Source organism: Danio aesculapii, unplaced genomic scaffold (assembly GCF_903798145.1).
Source record: "Danio aesculapii unplaced genomic scaffold, fDanAes4.1, whole genome shotgun sequence".
In the NCBI taxonomy this organism is placed as follows: domain Eukaryota; kingdom Metazoa; phylum Chordata; class Actinopteri; order Cypriniformes; family Danionidae; genus Danio; species Danio aesculapii.
Window position 1 is genome coordinate 17684 of NW_026613710.1, and position 26099 is coordinate 43782.

The following is a 26099-nucleotide window of genomic DNA, read 5'->3' on the forward strand; positions in this document are numbered from 1 at the left end:
GAAAGAAAGAAACAGAAAGAAATAGCATGAGTATTGATACATACATACATATACATATGCATATATATATATATATATATATATATATATATATATATATATATAAAGTTGAAGTCAGAATTTTTAAACCCCCTGAATTATTAGCCCCCCTGTTTATTTTTCCCCCAATTTCTGTTTAACAGTGAGAAGATTTTTTCAACACGTTTCAAACATAATTTGAAACTCATTTCTAATAACTGATTTCTTTTATCTTTGCCATGATGACAGTAAATAATATTTGACTATATATTTTTCAAGACACTTCTATACAGATTAAAGTGACATTTAAAGGCTTGACTAGGTTAATTAGTAAACGACATAGCTTAAAGCAGCTAATAATTTTAACCCTAAAATGGTTTTTAAAAAATTAAAAACTGTTTTTATTCTAGCCGAAATAAAACTAAGACTTTTTCTAAAAGAAAAAATATTATCAGACATACTGTGAAAAATTTCATGCTCTGTTAAAAAACATTTGGGAAATATAAAAAAAAAGAAAAAAATTCAAAGGGGGGCTAATAATTCTGACTTCAACTGTATATATAATATGTTATTTTGTTTAATATTTTTGCTAACTTAATGCCTGTATCTCTTAAAACATTATAGTAAAACATTTATAGTAAAAGTTACTATAATGTCAGTTTATGTCGATCACTTCAAAATGTTTTCTTTTCTTATCTCTTTCACCCCTATTTTTTCTGTTCCAATCTGTTACTCTTTGAATGCTATCTTTTAAGCCTTTATTTTCTTTATTCTTATTAGCACTTCATTTATATTCATTTACTTTTGTTGCCGTTGCTGTTATTATTGGTAAGCACTAGTGTATTTATTGTAATTATTTATTATTAATAATTACTATTAAGATGTCATTATTATTATTATTATTATTATTATTACTACTACTATCATTATTATTGCTATTATTATTATTATTATTATTATTATTATTATTATTATTATTATTAGTAGTAGTAGTAGTAGTAGTATTATAATAACAATAATATTATATTTTAATATAACAATAATAGTTATCATTATTATTATTGATATTATTAAATTATTATTATTAATATTATTAGCATTATAATATTAGCGATAATAATATATTATATTATTATATTATATTATACCAATAATAATTCTTCTTATTATTATTAAATTATTATTATCATCATTATCATCATCATCATCATCATTATTATTATTATCATCCTTATTATTTATATAATTTCTATTATTATTATTATTATCATCATTATTTTATATTATTATCATCATCATCATTATTATTTCTACTATTATTATTATTATTATTATTAGTAGTAGTAGTAGTAGTAGTGGTAGTATTTTTAATATTATTATTATTATCATCCTCATTATTTATATAATTATTTTCATTCATATTTTTATTATTATTATTATTATCATCATCATTTGTATTTTTATTATTATTATTATTAGAATTAGTAGGTCGTTGGTTCGAGCCTCGGGTGGGTCAGTTGGCGTTTCTGTGTGGAATTTGCATGTTCTCCCTGCATTTGTGTGGGTTTCCTTCGGGTGCTCCGGTTTCCCCCACAGTCCAAAGTCATGTGGTACAGGTGAATTGGGTAGGCTAAATTGTTCATAGTGTATAAGTGTGAATGAGTGTGTATGGATGTTTCGCAGAGATGGGTTGCAGCTGGAAGGGCATCCGCTGCGTAAAACATGTGCTGGATAAATTGGCGGTTCATTCTGCTGTGGCGACCCTGGATTAATAAAGGGACTAAGCCGAAAAGAAAATTGAATGAATGAATTATTAGTATTTTTAAATTATTATTATAATTAATATTATTATTATTATTACTATTATTATTATTATTATCATCATTTTGTATTTTTAATATTATTATTATTATTAGTATTATTATTATTATTATTATTATTATTATTATTATTATTATGATTATTCACATCATCATCATTAATAATATTATTATTTTTATTTTTATTATTATTATCATCATCATCATCATCATCATCATCATCAGTATTTTAATATTCTTATTATCATCCTTATTATTTATATAATTTCTATTATTATTATTAGTAGTAGTAGTAGTACTGCTGCTGCTACTTAACAAACAAATAAATAAACAAACCAACAAACAAATAAATAAATATTTCAAACAAACTTCTTTCACATTGTCATTATTAGGTATTGTGATTATTGTAGAATTTTTAAGGGAAAATCATGAATTTAATCTATTTTAGAATAAAGCTGTAATACAGAGCTGTGATCACTTTCTGCATACACTGCAAAATATAGTCAGTATATAGTGAGTTAACTTGTGATTCTACTGCTAGTAATAGGTGTTATGTGAAATCCGCACCTGCACCGCCTCCCAGCCCCACTGTCTGTATTTGGGGTCATGGGTAAACCTCCACATGTACATGTACGTCTCGATGACCTCTGGCCTCAGGATGAAGTATTTCTCGTTTTGCCGTGTGGCGATGGCCTCCACGCCGCCGTCAAAACGAAACGCCTCAGGACCCAGTTTCAGATCTAAAACACACAAGCAGACAAATTTAAAATGGAAATGTTCATGCTGACAAGGGATTATGGGATTACATTGTTCCTGAGATGAAGAGAAACACTAGCTGGATGTGGATTAGGGGTTGTGGCATAATCTGAACCTTTGATAATCTGCACACGATTAAAATACCTACGCATTATGAACAAGCCAGTGATGAGGGTATATGTGTGTTTTAACAAGTGCCAGAGGGATTTGTGTGTGAGTGTGTGTTCAGGTTTGACTGAATCAGCAAAAGCTACTTCACTAGTACAGTCAAAAATCTCCTGCCAAAGCACAGATGCGGTAAAATGCTTCACATACTCTGGGTGAAGATTACTGAGGGAAAAAATACAAAAATTTTCTTATCTATATTTCTCTCAAACATGTTTAGCAAACATCACTATTTAACAAAATAATAATAATAATGGTTAAAAAATTTTATGAATAGATGGAAACAAATATACTGTGTTTAAAACAAATATGTAAATAAATCATTTAATATTTGTAATTAAAACAGAGCACATTTAATTATTTTACAATTCATATCGAATGTTTTTATGGGAGTTCCCACAACACTTTATTACTGTAATGTATTAATACATAAATATTGTGTATATAGTTCATATATACAAGTATTGTTTATATATTTGATTTAAAACCAAATGTTGTGCTTTCATGTAACAATTTTCTACAAAATTCATCACTGTGTTGTTTCAATAAGTAATTGAGTGAAAAAACAAATGCATGAATTTAATGAAGAAATAATAATAATTAAAAAGAATCTCATTATATAATTTTTAATCTCATTATAGTTTTTCCTTTTCAGTTATTTTGATCCTAATTCAGTACTTATAATTAGTATATAATAATAGTTTATAATTGCATTAATATACTATGTAACAAATTTATTCTCATTACTGTTATAAAATATTTTTTTATCAGAAGAGGGGAAAAATGAAAGTTTAAATAGTATAAAAATATAAATAAATAAATAATGGTGATAATAATATTAATTATTATTATTTTTATATTAATATATTTTTACAACAATCTAAACTTGTAAACAGAATATACCAATATTTAATAAATGGAGAAAAACAGTAAAAATATATATGTTTATAATGGTTAAAATTAAATGAATATGTAAAAACAAATTTGCTATGTTAATCATCTTGTCTATCATTTCGATAATAGATCGCATCATATTAATTCAGCTTTAACTTATATATATATGTTCTCGAATCTGATTGGCTGAAAACTGTATGATATTAACATAAAAGTTCAAATATTGCAAAATATTAAATACTGATAAATTATGTATAATCATAATAATAATAGCTATAAAATATATTATTATTATTGTTTATATAATATATTTATTGCAAGTATAAAAATAATAATAATTTTGATAACAATATATTTCTTGTATTGAAATAACTAACAGAATAGGTGATGAAAACAGGCTTGGCACGCACGCGCACGCACACGCACGCACGCACGCACGCAGGCACGCACGCACGCACGCACGCACGCACGCACGCACGCACACACGAGAAACATTTAACACTAATTGTTTGAAGATTGTGAAAGCCGTTCTCCCACTCACTTGTTCGGACGTAAGACTCATGACATGTTCGGGCGATCTCAGCCGCGAGCTCCATCTGGTGACCCGTCTTCTCATCAGGGGCTCCGTCTGCTCCTAAAGCGATCATCCCACCGGCGAAGCAGGTCAGGTGACCCATCTTATGCTCCAAGAGTCCACCTTTCCATTCGGCGATATACGTCAATCCTCCGCTCGACTTCCGGATCAGATTCTTCTCAATCGCCTGCGCAAAGTGCACAAAAACTACAGATTAAAGTGGCTTTTTTGAAATCAGTTTCTTCACTCAGTGTTTATTCACAGTGTGTGTGTTAAGAACTTTGTCCTTGTTTGAATACGTCTTTTGTTTGCTAGCTTAATACAAAAGGAGACATTCAAGGCTTCAGGGGGATTCGATCCTCTCAAAAGCGTCATGAGAAACAGTTCAAGGCCCGAGGTACGGGAAAACCATAGCAGAGATCAGGGTCACAGCTGTGTGCCAGAGATGTGTATTTACAGAAGCATCGCACACACACGCACACACTCGGGAAATGAGATTCTTATCTGTCTGGAAAAAAAACGGCCTCTGTGCGTTTGGATGGAAAACTGGAGATGTTTATCATCACCATGGTACCAAATGCACGTAAGAAACAAGTAATGCCTCTGACTCTCGATGTTTCTTACATCAATCTCTTTGTACTCTTATTTCATCAGAAATGTGACAGCAGTGGTGTGGAAAAACCTCCCTTTCCATTTCTTGAATAAAATATTTTTCTCATGCAAGGAGGTCTTTTCTGTTTATACAGTATAGCAGATTTGATGCAGCACTAGCTGTTTCATTCATAAAAAGATGCTGATTTTAATTTAAATATTGCATAAATCAATGGCAAATAAAACAAGAGTCAAAATGATCACAAAAAAGTGCTCTGATTTTCTCCATAAGGAAATTTATCTGCAGTCCTTCAATCTTTATCCTTCAATCTGCAGTCAGTACTTTATTTTTCCTTTGTATATGGGGATTAGAAAAATCAGTCCTGCGAGTCCAATCAAATCACACATAGAAGGTAAATCGCCTCATAATGAACTACTGTACCTTAAGACATGTGCGATTTATAATTGCAGCGAACTGTTTGGAAGCATTAAACGTGTCTTACAGAAGATGTCCAAAATCGTCACACACATTGACCCCTGTTTAGATGTTTGTCACTGATAAGAAGATGACTAATGTTTACTGTATGATGACCGAAATAGCCTTAAACACCCAGCAGGCATAAGATGTCAACATGATGTCAGATTACCATTGTACCCCAACGTCGTGGGGATGTTGCATGTTGTTTGGAAATGAAAATCGGTTTGACATCTGAATCCAACGTTAGGCCGACGTCAATGTCCAACCTAAAATCAACGTCTATGATGTTAAAGCTTGACGTTTTGTGGATGTTACTACTATTACGTCTATCAGGCGTTGGATTTTGGTTGCCATACCTGACGAATAAATGTGAGTATTTGTCGTCAATACGACGTTGGTTTAAGATGTCGGCTCAATGTTGACTTTTGCTTGCTTTCTAACACAACCTAAAATCAACCAAATATCAATGTCAAACCTCAAAATAATGTTGTCCTTAGACGCTAGCTAGACATTGAATTTTGGTCACCTGACATCACAACCTAAATCTAAGCTAATAATAACGTCTTATGACATTGTGTGCCTGCTGGGTAATCATTAAATGTACTACAGAATGTTACGTTTACACACATCCACAAATTACATGTAAATGCATCAGCTTTTTCCAGTGTAATACTCTCTACTCTTGAGTACTTTTGAAAGGGCTACTTCTACTTTTTTTTGTTATATTTACAACAGATACTTTTACTCTACTCACAATACATTTTTAGGCAAGTAATGGTACTTTTACTCGAGTATCATTTGTCAGAACTCTTTCCACCACTGACAATTATGAATAAAACAAAAGACAGACTTGCTGTGGACTTTATTTTTTAATCAATTGTATACGATTTTTGATAAATTAATAAATTGTTTAATAGCAGAATTATATTGCACAAATATACAGCATAATATATATAATTAATTTTATTATTATATTAATACTATATTTTATTATTATTCGAATTATTGTAAAACTTTGAATATTTCCTTAGTGCAGTTTAACAGAATTTTTTTCAACACATTTTAAACAACAGTTTTAATAACTATTTTCTAATAACAATTTTTTTCTGTCATTGCCATAATGACAGTACATAATTTTTTTATTATTTTTCAAGTGCAATTTAAAGGCTTAACTAGGTTAATAACTGTGGTCTAATAATAATGACCTCGTTTTATTTTAAATATTTTGTTTAGTTTTATTTTATATCATATTTAATTTAATATTTAATTTAGCTTTATTTTATTTAATATTTGATTTAATATTTAGTTAAAATATTTAATTCAGTTTTATTTGATCTAATATTTAAGTTAGTTTTATTTAATATTTAATCTTTTATTTAATCTTTTACTTAGTTTTATTTTATTCAATATTTAATTTAGTTTTATTTTATTTTATATTTAATATTTTATTTAATATTCCATTTAGTTTTATTTGATCTAATATTTCATTAAATATTTTATTTAGCTTTCTGTTATTTAATATTTTATTTAGTTTGATTTTATCTAAAATTTAATTTAATATTTCATTTCGTTTTATTTTAGTTTTATTTTATGCATTATTTAATATTTTATTTAATATTTCATTTAGTTTTATTTTATTTAATATTTAATATTTTATGTCGTTTTATTTTATTAAATTTTTTATTTAGTTTTATTTTATTTAACATTTCATATTTTATATCATTTTATTTAATTTAATTTTTTTTTTTTTTTTTATATTTTATTCTATTTTTATTTGTTTTACTTTTGTTTACTTGACTTTTTTGTTCATTCGTTCGTTCCCTCATTCATTCAATTTAAAGAAAAAAAAAAGAATGGCAAGATTTGTTCTAACTATTTCCTATTTTTTCAAGCTATGTTAACCATCACTTAGTCTGCCATTTAAGAATGACTAAAACAACATTTGGAATGGCGTTCTACCAGACTAGTCTACTTAATCCAATCACATGATGTCTTGAGGCCAAGTCACATGAAATTTTATAAAGTATGGTGACGTACTAATCTTGAATGTGCTTGAATGTGCTCTCTGTCTGTTTAATACAGGATCTTATATCACTGGAATAACAACAGACAGTTCATTATCCCATGTATAACTACTGTCCCAAACAAACACATAAATGGATATGCAAATATTGATTTAATTTCAAGTTATGCTATTATCCAAAAAAGAAAGCAGTCTGGAAAGAAGCATAAAGCCACAACAGACCACAGTTACTTTAGCATTCATTACTTTAGCATTTCTCTAATAAAGCGATAAACTCAAACTGCTGCAACACATCAGCCGTCATTGCAGTGATGTCTTTACTTTTCCAAACAGCGCAAATAATCGAATGCTACAGCTGAGAGGAGCAGATGAAAGGAGATGATTGAATGGCCTATCCATGGTTAGTGAGATAAATTAGGTGAGATCAGGCTGTACAGAGAGAGTTAAAGGCCTGATCAAGAGCTTTCTGTAGCGGTAATGAAGGCTCTGGGTAAAACGGTGGACAGAATGGCTGTGCAATAAGCTTTCTATGAAGGTGACCGACATAATGCACTTCTTCTTTTCTTGGATGACTGGCCTGGAGTCCAAAGTGTGTGTTTGAATGACTCTAGGGAGGAAGCCAGACAGACAGCCAGAGGGACAGCATTATCTTAGGCAGGTTGAGATGGTTCTCTCTAATGAAAGTCAGGATTGAGTTCGTGGTCTGTAACAATCAGTCTGCAGCAGCTTTCCAAAGCTCTCACGGACGGCTCTAGCAAAACTCACACTCAGACACACACACACTTTACATTTCTGCAGACAGACTACTTGAATGCTAACTTGCAACCTGAAAAGCTGCAGAAGACAAATTTCTCGGCATCCACAATTAGGGGGAACAAACTAAAATTTACAATGCAAACACACTCAATATATGCAGCGGAAAAAGACAGTGGAAAAACTTGAGGGGGGAAATTTACAATAGAAAACAGAACCTCTTTTATAATGAGGATATTTTACTTTACTTACTTACTTTACTTACTGTTGAAGTCAGAAATATTAGCCCCCCCCGAAGTATTAGCCCCCTGTTTATTTTTTAACAGAGAGAAGATTTCTTCAACAAATTTCTAAACATAATAGTTTTAATAACTGATTTCTTTTATCCATGATGACAGTAAATAATAATTGACTAGATATTTTTCAAGACACTTCTATGCAGCTTAAAGTGACATTTAAAGGCTTAACTAGGTTAATTAGGTTAACTAGGCAGGTTAGGGTAATTAGGCAAGTTATTGTATAACGATGGTTTGTTCTGTAGACTATCGAAAAAAATAGCTTAAAGGGGCTAATAATTTTGTCCCTAGTTTTTAAAAAAAATTAAAAACTGCTTTTATTCAAGCCGAAATAAAACAAATAAGACTGTCTCCAGAAGAAAAAATATTATCAGACATACTGTGAAAATTTCTTGGTCTGTTAAACATCATTTAGGAATCACTTAAAAAAGAAAAAAAATAATCAAAAGGGGGGCTAATAATTCTGACTTCAACTGTACTTGCTTATTTCAACTTCAACTTTATTCATAAAGGACATTTAAATTCAACTTCAGCTGACCAAAGTTCTGTACAAATGAAAAAAAATCTAGGGAAAAATAATTTTAATACAGGTAAATAACAGCAAAAATCCTCATACAAGTATTTGCTATTAAATGCAAAGAGAAAATATGCACTTTTAATTTGATTTAAAGTCACATAGTAAGTGAAGATTTATTTAAAATAATGAATGATAAATAAATAAATTAATAAATTAATGAATGAATAAATGAATAAATGAATAAATAAAATTCTGAAATAGTTGGTGGTTCATTCTGCTGTGGCGATCCCTGATAAATAAGGGACTAAGCTGAAGGTAAATGAATGAATGCATTTTAGTAATGTGCATTGCTAAGCACTCCCTTTGGTCAATTTTAATAAAAAAATTAGTTTTGCTATATTTACAATATCAAATGTACAAAATATCTTCATGAACTTAAATTAAATATGATTTTGGGCATTAAAGAAAAATCAATCATTTTGACCCATTTTTGACCCAATTTCAACAAATCTACATGCAGAACTTAAAGGAATAGTTCCCCCTAAAAATGAAAATTACCCCATAATTTACTCACCCTTAAACCATCCTATACGTGTCTATGACTTTCTTCTTTCAGACAAATACAGTTAGTAGTTTTTAAATTTTATTGTGTCTCTTCCATGCTGTATAATGGTGTTGGATAGGGGTGTCAAAATTAATTGTTTCTTCTGTGCACCGTGATACAAAAGCGATACAGACGTGGACAATTCGGTATCGGTTCAGTAATAATCATAAATAAATATATAAATAATTTATCATTTGTCATTTATTTGAGATATGTCATTTATCTCATGTGTGCTATGTCACTGTAGCTTATTATGGCGAAGGAGACGGAGTATTTGCATCGCTCCAACTACACAGAAACTGTGCACAACTTCACTGCGTGTGTCTTTCACTGACACAGCAGAAGCCCCTACTTCACAGAGATTGAGAGAATGAAAGTAAGCTCCATTTCTCTCTCTTACTGTGGCCCATTTGACCGGCTGCGGTGAAGAAAACTCGCGCGCTTGTGTCTGTATCCAGAAGTATCTCTGTAACAGCTGAGAGGAGAGGAAAAGCTCCTCTCGGCTGTTAGGTAAGGTTATTTATATAGCACATTTCATACACAGTGGCAATTCAAAGTGCTTTACATAAACAGGAATAAAAGAGACAAGTATAAGAGAATTAAAAACAAATGTTACAGAGATACTTCTGGATACAGACATGAACGCGCAAGTTTTCTTCATCGCGTCTATCATGGATCAGCTATGATCGCCGCTGCAGTGTTGCCAGATGTAGCTGACTGATTCCAGAACAAAAATTATCCAAAACCCGGCAAAATGCTTATCTAAAACTGCCCAATCTAGCAACACTGCGCCGCTGCAGTTTATCAGTGTCACTCATTGGTGAACAGCGCCTGTAAAGTAAAATATAATATTGTGTATGGAAAGCATCGTCAATGCACCGTGATGCACTGAGATATCGAATTGAATGGAATCGATGGCATGATAATCGTAACCAAACCGAACCGTGAGACCAGTGAAGGTTCACACCTCTAGTGTTGGACAGTGACTTACTTTAAAGCTTTAAAAAGTGCATCAATCAGTTATTAAATAACCCATAACCAATTGTAATATATATTACTCTTAGGCTCTTTAGGCTGATTTATACTATTGCGCCAAGTGATAGGTGTGACCCACAGCACCTGCCTTACGCATAGCCGTGCATGTAGACTTCTGAATGCTGTTTGTGTTGCTCTGCAATAACACTTCCAAAACGTTAGCAGGCAGTGTGTTTTATGTTTCCTTTGTGTCGAGTTTCTTCATTGGCTACCTTAATGTACAAGTAGCTCAAACTCGCTCATTCAGAGGTGGGAACCGGTGGACGTGCAACAACTTTTATCATAAGGTAAACAAAAAAACGAAAGTTTCCATCTGGAGTTCATTCACAGGACCCGACACTTGTAAGCACTCGCTCCATCAGGCTCGTGGCTCTCAGCACCACCCACATTGGTCACCGCTACCAAGCTGACCAATTATAGAGCTTGCGCTACGCGTCACTTAGGGTTGGGCCGATAGACGATGCCACGATGGCTGATAGACAACATAATGCTGAGCCAGCATCGCCGATCCTCCGCCCCGTCGCAAACCCGCTCACGAAAAATACACACTTAGGCCCCGTTTACACTAATAGATCTTAGTTTTAAAATGGCATTTTAGAATGAAAATGATCCACATCCACACTGTTTTTTACCTAGCATTTCTGAACAGCCCTCCGTTCGCTGAAAACGCACATCACGTGACCACACACACACAGCCACACATGCTGTCATGCACTCGTCTCAGCTCTGAAGAGCAGTGCACATTGGACAGGTCATCAAGGATGTAGCGCTGGATCGCGTCTCACTATAGTTGTTAAATGAGATGTTTAAATAATTTTGTCTCTATCTAACGACTCTTCAGTCTTTTGAATCAGGTAACGTGTCACAGCGTCAGTACACTGCTTTAATCTTTCACTTTCACACTTGTACTTAGTAATTTTAGTGAAAACCTCAGATATTTTTGGTTGTGCACAATTTTTACTGACCAAGTTTGTCGACACCATTATAACGACACAGATTACTCTGCCTATTCATGCCAGAGTCCCGCGGAAAAAATTATTGACAGGTGATAATTTGTGTGTATGATTTGTTTATGGGTAAAACAAAGACCATGCGGGTCAGGTAGTTGAAAAGGTAGGCAACAAATAATTAATCCATTATGAATTAATAAATTATTCATAAATAATTCACCTCCGCCTACGACGACAATGCCATTGTCCATTGCGATGTTTCACATTAAACATCGTACGATGCCAAATTGGTCGACATCGCCCAACCCTAGCATCACTACGACGAGTAGTTACATTTTTTAAGAGGTGCACGTCAGCCATGGCAAGGCCTATGCGACCATGCAAAAACTGCGCTAGACTTGTGTGCTTGACGTAGAAGTAAAAATCAGCCTTTACTGTCATACATCGTATATATCAGTCGTGCATAACATGCATTGGGCCACCATATGAAGACAAAACAATGATCCACTTCATAAGATATGAGTTAACCCCCTGATGGTATATGGGTTAGTTTAATGATGGATTTATGCACTTTTGGAAGCTCGAAAATAAAAGCCACAATCCAACACCATTATACAGCATGGAAGAGCCGGGATACAATGTTAAACTATTCCGACTGTGTCCGTATGACAGAAAACTAAAGTCATATACACCAAGAATAGCTTGAGGTTAAATAAATTATGTGGTAATTCTCATTTTTCAGTCAACTATTCCTTTGGGGCTTGTTTTTTTGTTATCTAGGGTCACATATAAGAGCCCAATTCTCAAAATCAACTAGAACCACAAATAACTAAAGTACTGTGTATCTTGAGTATTTTGCTGACACAAGTCGTTTTTTGCTAGAAGCCATCCCCCAAAAACATGGATGTCAAGGATCCTTTTGTCTAGTTAGCAGCGACTGGCCATTTGATCAGGTGCCCTGTAGAGTGTAACATTTCTCTGGGCTTTTTCTCGCTGTGTAACAGTGGTCTTTTACCTGCAGGGCATCAAAATAGAGCTTTTTTCCTTCCTCGTCACTTTTGTCTGACATGAGCCAGGCCTTCAGCAGGTACTCGTAGAAACTGTCCCCTAAGCCTCCAACTGAGACGTGATCTGCAACACAGCAAAAACAGCAAGTGTTTGGAAAAACCCCTTACGCATTCATCTGCAGTCACAATGGTCTGCCTTGGGACTGCATTAAACAGAATAAACACAAATTATGGGACGTAAACAAACACACACACACACACACACACACACACACACACACACACACACACACACACACACACACACAAACTTTCACACAGCACAAGAAATATGGAGAGGATCTCTCATCTCACTGTTTTTACAATTCGTTTGTATGGTAAAATAAATTGTTTAGAAATGATGCAACAACAACCTGGAGTGATTCACTTTCATTATGCATGTCAAAACATAGTAGAGTATCCTGCTTAATCTAATACTCCACGAATAAAACACACTATAATAAAAAATGAATGTATGTATACAAATAACAAATACTGTGTAATAAATATTTCTTATATTACTGTACTAAACAATACTCCCAAGGTCTTTATTATGCCATAAAAGTGGTGAAGCATGCATGTTCCACCCAAAAACCCAACCAGAACATCCACGTAACCAATAAGAACACCCTAGCAACCTTTTAAAACTTTCTAGCTAGTCTTAGAAGACCGAATCGACCACCTAAAACACACTAGTAACAACTCTGAATACTCTAGCAAGTGCAAATTTTTAAATCATCAAACAACCTCCTACACCCTAGTAACAACTTAAACCTAAACAATATCTACAACACCCTATCAACCACTTAAAACATTTCAGCAATTACTTAGAACATTCAATATCATTTAGAACATCCTAGCAAGTAGCAACTACATAGCATCACCTAGAACACACTACTAAAACACTCTAGCAACTACAGTTCCTAAATCATCTTAGCAACAACCTAGAACACTCTAATAACCAATTAGAACAACCTGGCAACTACAAAAATTATCTTAACAATCACCTAGAACACCCTAGCAACTACGGTATCTAAATCATTTTAGCAACAACATAGAACACCCTAGTAACTAATTTAAATACTCTAGCAACACCCTAGTGACAACTTAAAACACTTCAGCAACTACCTAGAACATTCTAGTAACCACTTAGAACACCCTAACAACTACCAAAATGATCTTAGCAACAACCTAGAACACCCTAGCTACTGTAGAGTGCTCTCTTAACCACAAAGAAAAACCTAACAACTACAGTATCTAAGTTAACAACCTAGAACACGACAAACTACTTTAAACACTCAAGCAACACCCTGGCTTACATAAAACACTTCAGAAATAACACAGAATACTCAAATTACCACATAGAACACCCCGGCAACTACCAAAATTATCTAAGCAACAACCTTTCCTGCTGAAAAAAAACAGCTTAAACCAGCCTAGGCTGGTTGGCTGGTTTTAGCTGGTCAACCTGTCTGGTTTTAGAGGAGTTTTGGCCATTTCCAGGCTGGTTTCCAGCCTGGTCTTAGCTGGTTAGGCTGGAAAATTACCAAGAACACTTTAATAACCACTTAGAACAACCTGGTAACTACCAAAATTATCAACAACCTAGAACACCATAATTACTACTTAAACTTTTTAGCAATTACCAATAACACCCTTGCAACCACTTAAAACAATTGAATTATGTAATGTAGAGCACCCTAATAACCAATGAGAATTATCAGAGAAAGCTGGTTTTAGCTGGTCATCTCCCAGCCTGACCAGCTAAGACCGGGCTGAAAATGGAAACTAGCTTGGAAATGGCCAAAACTCCTCTAAAACCAGGTTGATTGACCAGCTAAAACCAGCCAACCAGCCTAGGCTGGTTTAAGCTTTTTTTTCAGCAGGGAAGAACACCATAGTTGACAGTTAAACACTCTAGAAATTACCTACAACACCATGCGTCCATGTTAACAGATTAGAGCTTTCATACTGCATGCAGGAGCAGGGTGTCAGCACGAGTTGTTAGCATCACTGAAGCAGCAGTGCCGCGATAGTTTCAGCGCTGGGTCTATTTTTGCCACGCTGCTCACGCTCAATACAAATGACAGCGCATTGATAATGACCAAAAACACATTGAATGACAGTAAAGAGTAGCAATTTTACCCAATTAATGCATCGATAATATCCACAGATTTTTACATATTCAATCAAATAAACTTAAACGATTAAAAACGGCAACAAATATTTAGTTGGGTGCGAACTACAAAATCACATTTAAAACAATTTCGTATTAGTTTTGTTTAAGTTACACACTAGTTTGATCATGTATATATACCATTATAACAATTATATTGTATAAATATTATTATAACTATAGACCTACATCATCCTGACAATCAAAAATAAAATTACATGACATCACAGGCGACTGTCTTCTGACCAAGTGAACCTGAAAAGACACGAATGACACTCATCCTCATAGAGCATGAGAAGCATACAGATCTTTAGGATCTATATAGTTTATAAAATAAAGAGTTGCAGGTTAAAGAAACAGCATAGGAGAAAGTTGCAGCGGGCCTCGGTGCAGATAAAGTTAAAAAAAAGTGTATTTATAGATAGATAGGTAACTAGATAGAATAGACAGCGATAGATTGATCTGTGTAGCAGCTACCGATGAGCTGCGCACTTCAGACGCAGTCGGTGTGAAAGGCAAACGCCTGCGCGTTGCTTCTGCTCTCCATAAGCGCTGCGCACACGCTGCTCACGCTCGCGCTTGCGGTGTGAAACAGGCAACTACCAAAATTATCAACAACCTAGAACACCATAGTTACCACTTTAACTTTCTAGCAATTACCAATAACACTCTAGCAACCACTTAAAACAATTGAACTATGTACTGTAGAGCACTCTGATAACCAATGAGAATCATCATAGCAACCACATAGAACACCCTAACAACTATTTTCAACACTCTAGCAACTATCCTGAACAACTTATGTGCCATTTAGAACACTAGCAACAACCTATAAGACCCCAACAACCACTTAAAACACCCTAGTAACCACTTAGAGAACTCTAGAAACTATTTACAACACCCTTAAACAACTACCTGAAACACTCACTTACACCCTAGCAACTACAGTACCTCAATCATCTTAGCAACTAATTTACCACTTGCCACTTAGAACACTAGCAACAACCCAGAAGACCCAACAACGATTTAACACCACAGTAACCACTTAGAACAATCTAGCAACTAACAACTATCTATAGAACACCCTAGTAACCACTTAAATGACATTCAGTTTCTCATCAAATCTTCTGACCAATCAAATGCCCTCTAGTTTCTGACATGCCCCGCCCCCTTCAAGACACTTCTCGTTTGCTTTTGATTTATGCGTTTGAGCTCAACACTCTCACTGGCAGAGCAGTAATAAAACGAAACCCTATTGGCTGTTTTTAAAAGGGGAGGAGCTATTATATGCCCCACCTTATCTTCATGTTTTAGTTTAGATTAATTCCTTAGATTCCATGTAAGCATATCTATAGACATTTAAACGTCAGCGTTTTGCTTTATGTAGTGAAATCCCGGATGACGCAGGTGTGTGAGTGTAAAGCGAATGTGAATGTGTTTGCAGGTGGCAGTGTGTTTAGTGCTGTCCAGTCCACTGTGTGTGAGAGATGAGAATCTGTGGGTCGACTGTCTAACTGATGACCAAGCTCATGAATATTTATACCTCATTAGGCCCTTGTTTGTTTTATAAATACATCACGAGGAATCATACACTGCTGAGCTACTATTCAGAGCGAATGCGTGAAAAAGGAAAAGCCAGCATTTTGTTTTCATTCAAAGTCCCATTTCAAATGTCAAAGGGGTCTTTATGGTGCCCACTTAGTCTGGCCGCGTTCTGCTGAAATGTCTGAAATAGGCAGGTTTTTGTTAATCTTCCTCGGGGATATTCAAATTATGCAGCTCATGGGCCAAAATGTGCACAAGGGAGGGATGAATAAAATGACCCGGTAATAGCCAATACTTGACTCTCATATGGTTTTAAAATGTGCAGTAAGCAGCAATTACAGCTGCATGTGCCACATTCTGTCACAAGTGCTGGTCTTTTTAATTTCTAGAACACGAAGGTGAATTTAAAATGCATGTTTCATAAACGCTGCCAGACTGTCAATAACTTAACGTCACATTTAATAAAGCTTCACATATACAGTTGAAGTCAGAATTATTAGCCCCTCTTTGAATTATTATTATTTTTTAAATTTTTTAATTCTTCCCAAATGATGTTTAACAGAGCAAGGAAATTTTCACAGTATGCCTGATAATATTTTTTCTTCTGGAGAAAGTCTTATTTGTTTCATTTCGGCTAGAATAAAAGCAGTTATTAATTTTTTTTAAAACCATTTTAAGGTCAAAATTATTAGCCCATTTAAGCTATACTTCTTTTCAATAGTCTACAGAACAAACCATCGTTATACAATAACTTGCCTAATTACCCTAACCTGCCTAGTTAACCTAATTAACCTAGTTAAGCCTTTAAATGTCCCTTTAAGCTGTATAGAAGTGTCTTGAAAAATATCTAGTCCAATATTATTTACTGTCATCATGGCAAAGATAAAATAAATCAGTTATTAGAAATGAGTTATTAAAACTATTATGTTTAGAAATGTGTTGAAAACAAAAATTTCGTTAAACAGAAATTGGGGGAAAAAATAAACAGGAGGGTTAATAATTCAGGGGGGCTAATAATTCTGACTTCAACTGTATATCAACATGCAATCGTCAAGAAGTATTGCGCTATTCATCTGTAAAATCAATAATTGTGCTATCTAATACTAAGTGAATGCATCAGTCCATGGTTGAAATTGTATGCTTTTATTTAAATTTTTGGCTACACACACACACACACACACATATTTGAATATGCTGTAAAAGGTATGTCACTTTGCTCCAATCAGCGATGACAACATTTGCATATTCTGAGGCACTGCTTCAAAATTGTGTGTGTGCTTGTGAGAGAGGATGTTCACAGGACGAACTAGTTTGAAATGTAAATCTAATTCTGTAGTGTGAAGTTATTAAATATAACATGCATAACGAGTCATGATTAATTATTCGTATTTCCCTATAAGCTAAAATGCTATGAATTTTCTTTATTTTGAGGCATCACAGTGGCACAGCGGGTAGCACTAAAAAATTCTGACTTCAACTTTAAATGTTGTCAGTTCTATGACTCCTTCATCCCGGTGGCCAGGAGGCCATCTAGCTTTATAACATATGTATATTGTATTTTAACAACAACAACAACAACAACAACAACAACAACAATAATAATAATAATAATAGTTATTAGTTGTTGTTGTTGTTATTATTATTATTATTATTATCATTATTTGTTTTTAAATTAAAAATATTAAAATCAAGTTCTTATTTGCTGTCAAAATGGCAAAACAAAACTGACTGACAGACATGTAAAGCAACCAGTGACAGTTCATTTTGTTCAGCATCATGTTTAGGGGCATCAAATGTCACAGACTACGTTACAATGACAGACTGACATTCAAAAACCTTCAGCTGAACATGATAAATACCAAATGTCACATTTATCCACATTAATTTTTTTATAATGGAAGATCTAATTCCAGTAGCTATGCTCCCATCCACCCATTTCTATGCACATTTTGGAATATCACATTAAAAATAATATAAATCTCAAGATGCACATAAATAAATTTTGAAATCGAGTAGGATAAACATTTTTTATCCAAAAAGAAAAAATGCACATAGACTACAATGGAATCACATTATCTAGCATCTGCATAAAAAAATCATGTGATTTTGTTTTATGTGATAATAAAATTGAGTGTGATGATGTTTAAAAAAAATTGCCATTTTGGCAAGAAATTTATAAATATTTGATACAAATCCCAATCGATTTTTCCTTCTCAACGGAATACTTAGGACTTAAATATCCTATTTTAGAAGAACGGCTGAAAATTTTGCTGATAGCATGTAAAAAAAAGCCATCACCAAAAAATTGTTACAGCTCAAATTAGTGACTGGTTTGGCACAACTTATGAAATCAATTTTCATGGAGAGGCTATCAATGAATTGTCGTTTACAGACTGAAGAGTTTGGAGACATGGAGAAAATGGGTAGAATATATCCTTCTATTAAGACCAGATTTAATATAGAATGTATAGTCAGAAAGATTTATCTTAAAAAAAGATAGTGAGAAGAACAATACCCATTTAAAAAAAAAAAAAACAAATCAATAAAAATTAACATTTACGATCCTAAAATTACCATACTCACAGGTTCATATGCATAAAGTTTAGGGGGGGGGAAAGGGTAGACTGGGTGCCATAATATGGGTTAAAAAAGTACACAATTAAACTGTAATTGAAAAGCAACAAATGCGTTTTTTTACAAAACTGCTACAATATACAAACATACAAAACAATAATGAGTGCATTGTTTTGATTGTTCTCATAATGTCTTTGAATCGTTAATGTATTTTCTGTATTATTTATTTGGATTTTTTAAAATTTGACAATTTCTTTTATTTCTTCAATTTCTGGGTTCAGATGTTTGGTTGTTTTGTGTACCCATTGTGGAAAACCTGATATACCATACATCTGTATGTAAATTTGGAAACTGCAATAAAAACTAAATGAGGAAAAAAAAAAAGAAATTGAGTGTGATGGGATGGAATTAATGAACAAACCAGCAGACCGAGCACATTGTGACATATCTGAAATGCTGCTTTAGTCATTCTAAAATGCCTCATACATTTAATATTATTACCTCACTTTAATCTGCATCTTTGGATTTAATTTAAACTCAAATTTTGGATTTAACTTATTTAAAATGAGCTGAAAGAACATAATTCTTAAGATTCATTTGGGGTAACTTAATTATTTTAAGTTAAATCCACTTAAATTTGTTACATTAACTTAATCGATTTGTGTTGGGACATGAATGGATAAATTGTTTGAAACCCTGCATTTTATTTATAGTGCGCAATCCAGAAACAGCAGCTGAACTTTCTCTCTTTCTCTCTCTCTCTCAAAAAAAGGTCTCTTTCAGCAGTCGCCTGCTGATAAACTTGTGGCAGACTAGATTTGTCCTGAGGCCAGATTTTGAGCACCTGATTTAACTTCTAAGTCGCATAAGATAGCATTTTCCCGTGATAACAGTTCACACCGAAACTCCAAACTGTCCCGCGCTGTTGGCGAGAGTGCTTCATTGTGAAAAGGAGCTGTGAGGTCTTCTGTTGCTAAAAGCTTGACAGCAGGAAATGGGAGTTTTAGCTGTCAGCTCTTACAGTGATTCCTGAGCAAAAACCTGAAGACCAGCTGAGCTTATTACCCAGCAGACACAGAGAACGTGTGAAGCCTCTCAGTACAGCAGTGAAGCCCTCAAACAGACACACACACACACATCAGATACTCTACTGATAACTACACTTTTCTTCCTTAGTAGCAACCCAACATGACCTCGCTTAAAGCAAAGTACAAAATTACAGCGCATTAGATTGATCTTCAATGTTTCAGGCGAGACACTGCAGGGAAAAAAAAAGAAAACAGTTTCTTCATGCATCTGTTGTTCCTGAGATTTTTTACCTTTGTACGAATGTTTTTTTTTTCTTGGCAATTATTATTTTAAGCCTAAAGTAAAAAAAAAAGATAGCACCTAATATACACGTGTAAATGTTTCTTTTGTTGCACTTTCTGTAGATTTCAAGTACAATGGATTTTTCAAAGGCAGTTTTTCTCAAAATTAGTTTTTTCTCCTGCACTGAGCCATGAACCTACACTTTAGCAGCACTAACATACACCGGACTTTAGTTTTATTCCAGGCCAATCTTAAAAGGAAATGTAACTATTTTATGTATTGTCCGAAAACTAATTTGACTAATTTGATAATTTCTACAAAAAAGTATGAATCTGAGACCTTTCACATGCAATTTCTAAATACTGCATGACTTTTTTTTACAATTTTTTTATTTGTTTGTTATTTAGAACACATCACTGATCATATTATTTGATCAATGATGGGTTTTTTGTGCCGCCATGTTAGTGGCAGGATCACAACTGCTGAATTTACAATGTCAATTCATCAACTTCTCCCAAATTACATGAGAGTATACTGTAAAACCCAAAAAGTCAAGGTAACTCAAACCATTTGAGGAAATCGATTGTAACAAACCACTTAAGTTCAAAAACGAATGCTAACGTTGCAATTTGAGCACAGTAAAACCCAGTAAATGAACAGAACTCAAACCAACTGAGTACTGTAAAACCCAATAACTTAAGGCAACTCAAACCGTTTGAGGAAATCAATTGCTACAAACCATTTGAGTTAAAAAAGGTATCTATATAAGGGCTGTGAACTTACTCCATTTAAGTTAAAGTAATGAGGTATTTAATTAACTCCTTACCTTCAACACTAAGTTCAAAACTTTTTTCAAATGAGTAGAAATAACTTTTAGTAAATGTTGAGTTAACTACACTCATTTCACTTGATAAAGCTGACTGTTGGATTTTTCAGTGTAGGTGGCTGTTTAACTGTGTAAAACGTTCTAGTATCCTAAAGAGTGTGTATTTAATATGAAATACGCACATCGTAAGATTATATTTTCATAGACATCAGTGTGTATTTTTACAAACCATTACTGTTATGTTTTACTAGTACGCACATATATTTAAATGTCTAAAACCTAAAATAAATGTTGTCTGCTGTCATCTTTAAGGTGCTCATGCTCGTGTTTCAGGAGGTGTGGCTTTAGAGGGCAGGGGAGGGACTTTGTTTTAAAGATATTATGATAACCCATTAGCATTTTGGCAGATCACCTACTGCACCTTTAAGTTAACTAAATCAATTTGTGTTGGGACAACATGAGTGAATTGTGTGGAACCCTGCATTTTTTTACAGTGCAACTCATACTAAACTGTACAAATGCAACCATTTCAACTTATACGAATTAGCCACTAAATCAAAAAGTTCCAAATTGCTGTAATATTGTGTTGTTGTTTTTTTTATATCTACATTTTGAATGCTTTTACAGAGGAATATGTTCATACATAATGTTTATCTATAAGGGTGCGCCCTGCCACCCTGTAAAGGAAACTCATTTCGGTCGCTTGCATCCTAGATCTTGTCCTTTCGGTCATGACCCAAAGCTCATGACCATTGGTGAGAGTAGGAACGTAGATTGACCGGTAATTCGAGAGCTTTGCCTTTCGCCTCAGCTACTTCTTCACCACAACGGATTGGTACATCGACCGCATTACTGCCCTTATAGATAAGGTGAGGAGCTCTGTCACCCGGGAGGAGCTCGGAGTAGAGCTGCTGCTCCTCCACATCAAGAGAAGTCCGCTGAGTTGGCTCGGGCATCTGTTTTGGATGCCTCCTGGACGCCTACCTAGGGAGGTATTCCAGGCATGTCCCACCGGGAGGAGATCTAAGGGAAGACCTAGGACACGCTGGAGGGACTATGTCTCTCGGCTGGCATGGGAACGCCTCGGGATCGCCCCGGAGGAGCTGGAGGAAGTTCTCTCCTAAGACTGCTGCCCCCACGACCCGGCCCCAGAAAAGCGGTTGAAAATGAATGAATAAATGAATAATGTCTATTTAAACACATTTTATTCTACAATTGTATTTTTCTGACCATTCACAGAATTTCTGAATTATTGTAAAATGATGTATAAAAGTAATATTTTTACAAATTTGAAAAGCATGTGAATAAATTATTTACAATAGAAAAATAAAATAAAAGATAAATAAAAGTTGCCGCAAGTCCTCTAAATGAGTCTCTTATGATTTTTATTAGCATTTCACCTTGAAATAGCTGACTAGGTTTTGAACGTTCTGTCAAGTCTCACATAAGAGGCTAAACTATAAAAAGACAGGCTGCTTTGAAACATTGAGAATTCATGACAAAACGACAATTTGATATACGAGAATGAGAAGCAAGAAGAGCAGAAGGCTAAAAAAAGACAACGGAATATATAGGGTGCGTGCGTGTTTCATGTTGTTTCATTAAGGACAACCCAGCAGCTACTAGCCACTCAAACCCAGCCATGACAACTGACCCATATGGAAAGCCCTTCAGGACTGTTCTGGGCTCCTTGTGTGAAGCTAAAAGACTGACAGCTATTTTTAAGTGAAGCTGTACGTTATTATTCCATCTTCCCTGCGGCATGCTGCCATCTCGCATCTTTTTTGTTTGCGATCATCTAAACAAATGACTTTTGTCAAAGTGAAGGAAAAAAAAAGGACTTGCTTCGATGCACATAAAAAGAAATCAGACTTCTACATTCTGACAGCTCAAAAGCGTCTCGCTTTTCTCGCTCTTATGGTGACGTTCCTCCATCAGAATTCACTGCTCGTTCATGCATTCAAGAGATTGGATTCTTTTAATGCATCTTCAACAAACTGTTAGGACAGAATGCAGCTGCTGGAGTTCTCATCAGGTCAAGTAAATATGATCACATCATCTCATTATCTAAGTATTAAGTACTGGATTGATTATAAATCGACAAACAGGAACCAACCAAGAGAATCTGAGGTTTTTTGTTAAAATTATTAAGTACAAGCATGAAAGTGAAAGATTGAAGCAGTGTACTGATGGTGTGACACGTTACCTGATGGATTCAAAAGACCAAAGAATCGTTAGAAAGAGACAAGATTAATTAAATATCACCTATATATCGTTTAACACCTATAGTGAGATGTAATCCAGTGGTATATCCTTGATAAACTCTCTGACGTGCACTGCTCTCTGTGGTTTTGTGCTTAAAAAGCACCCGCTGACTGCTGGAGCTCAGACGCTACAGTGCATGACAGAGTGTGTGTGTGTGTGTGTGTGTGTGTGTTTGTTGTCACGTAATGTGCGTTTTCAGCGGTATAGTGTGGAAGGAGGACTTTTCAGAGATGCTAGGTGAAATGCCAATGTGGACGTGGATCGTTTTCGTTCTAAAATGCCATTTTAAAACTTAAAACTAACTTTTAAAGTTTAAGACTTACTAGTGTACATGTATATTCATACATATACATATATATTTATACATATATACATGTCAGAATGAAGTCAGTTAAAGTCAGAATTATTAGACCCCCTTTGATTTTTTTTTTCTTTTTTAAATATTTACCAAATGATGTTTAACAGAGCAAGGAAATATTCACAGTATGTCTAAAAATATTTTTTTTTCTGGAGGAAGTCTAATTTATTTTATTTAGGCTAGAATAAAAGCAGCTTTTAATTTTTTAAAAACCGTTTTAAGGTCAAAATTATTAGCCCCTTTAAGCTATATATTTTTTTCGATAGTCTACAGAACAAACCATCATTATACAATAACTTGCCTAATTACCCTAACCTGCCTAGTTAACCTAATTAACCAAGTTAAGCCTTTAAATGTCACTTTAAGCTGTATAGGAGTGTCTTGAAAAATATCTAGTAAAATATTATTTACTGTCATCATGGCAAAGATAAAATAATTCAGTTATTAGAAATGAGTTATTAAAACTATTATGTTTAGAAATGTGTTGAAAACATCGTTTCTCCGTTAAACAGAAATCGAGGAAAAAATAAACAGGGGGGCTAATAATTCAGGGAGATCAATAATTCCGACTTCAACTGTATATATATATTTTTAAGAACACTGTTGTTTCTGAGAATTCATTTAATTCCAACACCGAAACATTGTGATAGAAATTGAATATTGAAAATTTATATTTTGCTTGTTTTGACCCATATTTTTTTTTATTGTGGCAAGGAAATAATTTGTTTGGTGTGGCCAGAGAAAAGTAAAGTAAAACTAAATTAACCTAAAAAGTCTAATAAAACTAATTGCAGTGCGACACTATGAAACTACAATCCATTTGCTCATGCTCATTAAGAAAGGTCACAACACACAAAAAAGTTGAATGACCATTGAGGCATGTGGAAATAACACAATCTAAATCACGTAATTTTTGCTTGCCAAAGTCAAGTTTATGCATACAAAATCTTTTTTTCCCATCAACAAAATTGTGGCTAGTGAAATTGGTGAGTGGCTAGTAATGTTGGAAAACTACCACCCACAGTGGTTGGTGATCAAAAAACTTAATATCAAGCCCCTTTGCCTTCAAAGATATTTATAAACATTTACAACAACTTGAGTTTGAATAAACTGTGAGGGATTCACATTTGTGTGCGAACTACCCCTTTAATTGTAAAGTAGACTAATGGTTTATTGCTGTAAAGCTGCTTTGAAATGATGCGTCACAAGAAAGCGCTATACAAACAAACTTGAAATGAATTGCATCATCCCGGACTACAAACACTGCAGTATTTTTGTTCTCCATTAGCGTCATCGCTGACCATGAAGTTGAGACCGAGCTAAAGCCGCCAATAAATCCCCCAAAGTGAGAACAGCACAAAAGCCGGCTAACAAAACAAGAGCGGGCTTCACTGAAGTTACTATTTCAGCTGCCTTCGAGACCAGCATAAAACATGCCAAACTATTGACATATGCGTTGTCTGGCGGATGAAGGCAAGGAGAAGAAAGCATATATTTCGGGCTGTGTTACATAATTAAATCTGAAGGCATGATGAAGAGGAGATGTGGTAATTTTTTTGACGGTTTCAGGGTCGCTGGCTGTCTAGCTTCAGTCTCTAACGGCAAGCCAAAGGACTCTCTGATCCAGATTATATAAAAAATGTCAAAAACAAGCTGAAATTGGCACTTCCGAATGGGAACGCAAAGTTTCTATCAGTCTGCTGGCATGCTTAAAAGTTCGAAGGCTCCTACAGGAGGAGCTTGTCAATGGTTTTGCTAAAGTTTGAGAGAATCATGGGTTTTAAAAGTTTTGAAAGACATTTGAGGGCATTAGTAGTGAAACTCGCGAGAACAATGTTCTGCTTTGCCCTGAGGGACTTTATCTTCAGATTTATATGCGCTGTTACAAATAAAATTGGAGTTTGTTATAAATTGAAGTCAATTGCAGATACTTGTAAATTTGGTTTAATTTCAATCTGGAAATCTTTATGCAGATAATGAAAACACTGGCTAAGAATGGAAGGAATTAATGTATGAATGAATGACATTGGATATAATTTAACTATTGTAAATAAGTTAACATAAAAACCAGAATATATATTAAATAATGTATACATGATCCAATTTAACAACACACACATATATAAATATATAAAATAACATTTAGCATATACAGTTAAATGCTAAACTATTAGCCCTTCTTTGAAATTTGTATTGCTTTTCAAATATTTCCAAAGTGATGTTTAACAGGTATAGGGGATTTATTCATTCATTCATTCATTCATTCATTCATTCATTCATTCATTCATTCATTCATTTATTTAATTAAAGGTCAGTGTTATTAGCCCATCTTATTTTATTTTATTTAATCAAATATTTGCTTTCTTCTGGAGAAAGTTTCATTTTTTTAGTTTATCTGGAATAAAAACAAATTTATGTATGTGATTATTTATTTATTTATTTATTTATTTATTTATTTATTTTATTTAATTTAAGGTCAAAATTATTAGCCCATCTTATTTCATTTTATTTTATCAAATATTTG

General features: G+C 33.8%; 1 protein-coding gene across 1 annotated transcript in view; it reads right to left on the reverse strand.

Annotated features, from left to right (window-relative positions):
* LOC130220229 (mannosyl-oligosaccharide 1,2-alpha-mannosidase IA-like) overlaps window positions 1–26099 on the reverse strand; it is a 44971-nt gene that overhangs the window by 17677 nt on the left and 1195 nt on the right. The window contains exons 2-4 of the mRNA XM_056452604.1: window positions 12490–12605; window positions 4195–4414; window positions 2406–2578 (exon numbers count right to left, since the gene is read on the reverse strand). Coding sequence (XP_056308579.1) covers window positions 2406–2578; window positions 4195–4414; window positions 12490–12605 — 509 coding nt within the window. The remainder of the gene's footprint in view (window positions 1–2405; window positions 2579–4194; window positions 4415–12489; window positions 12606–26099) is intronic.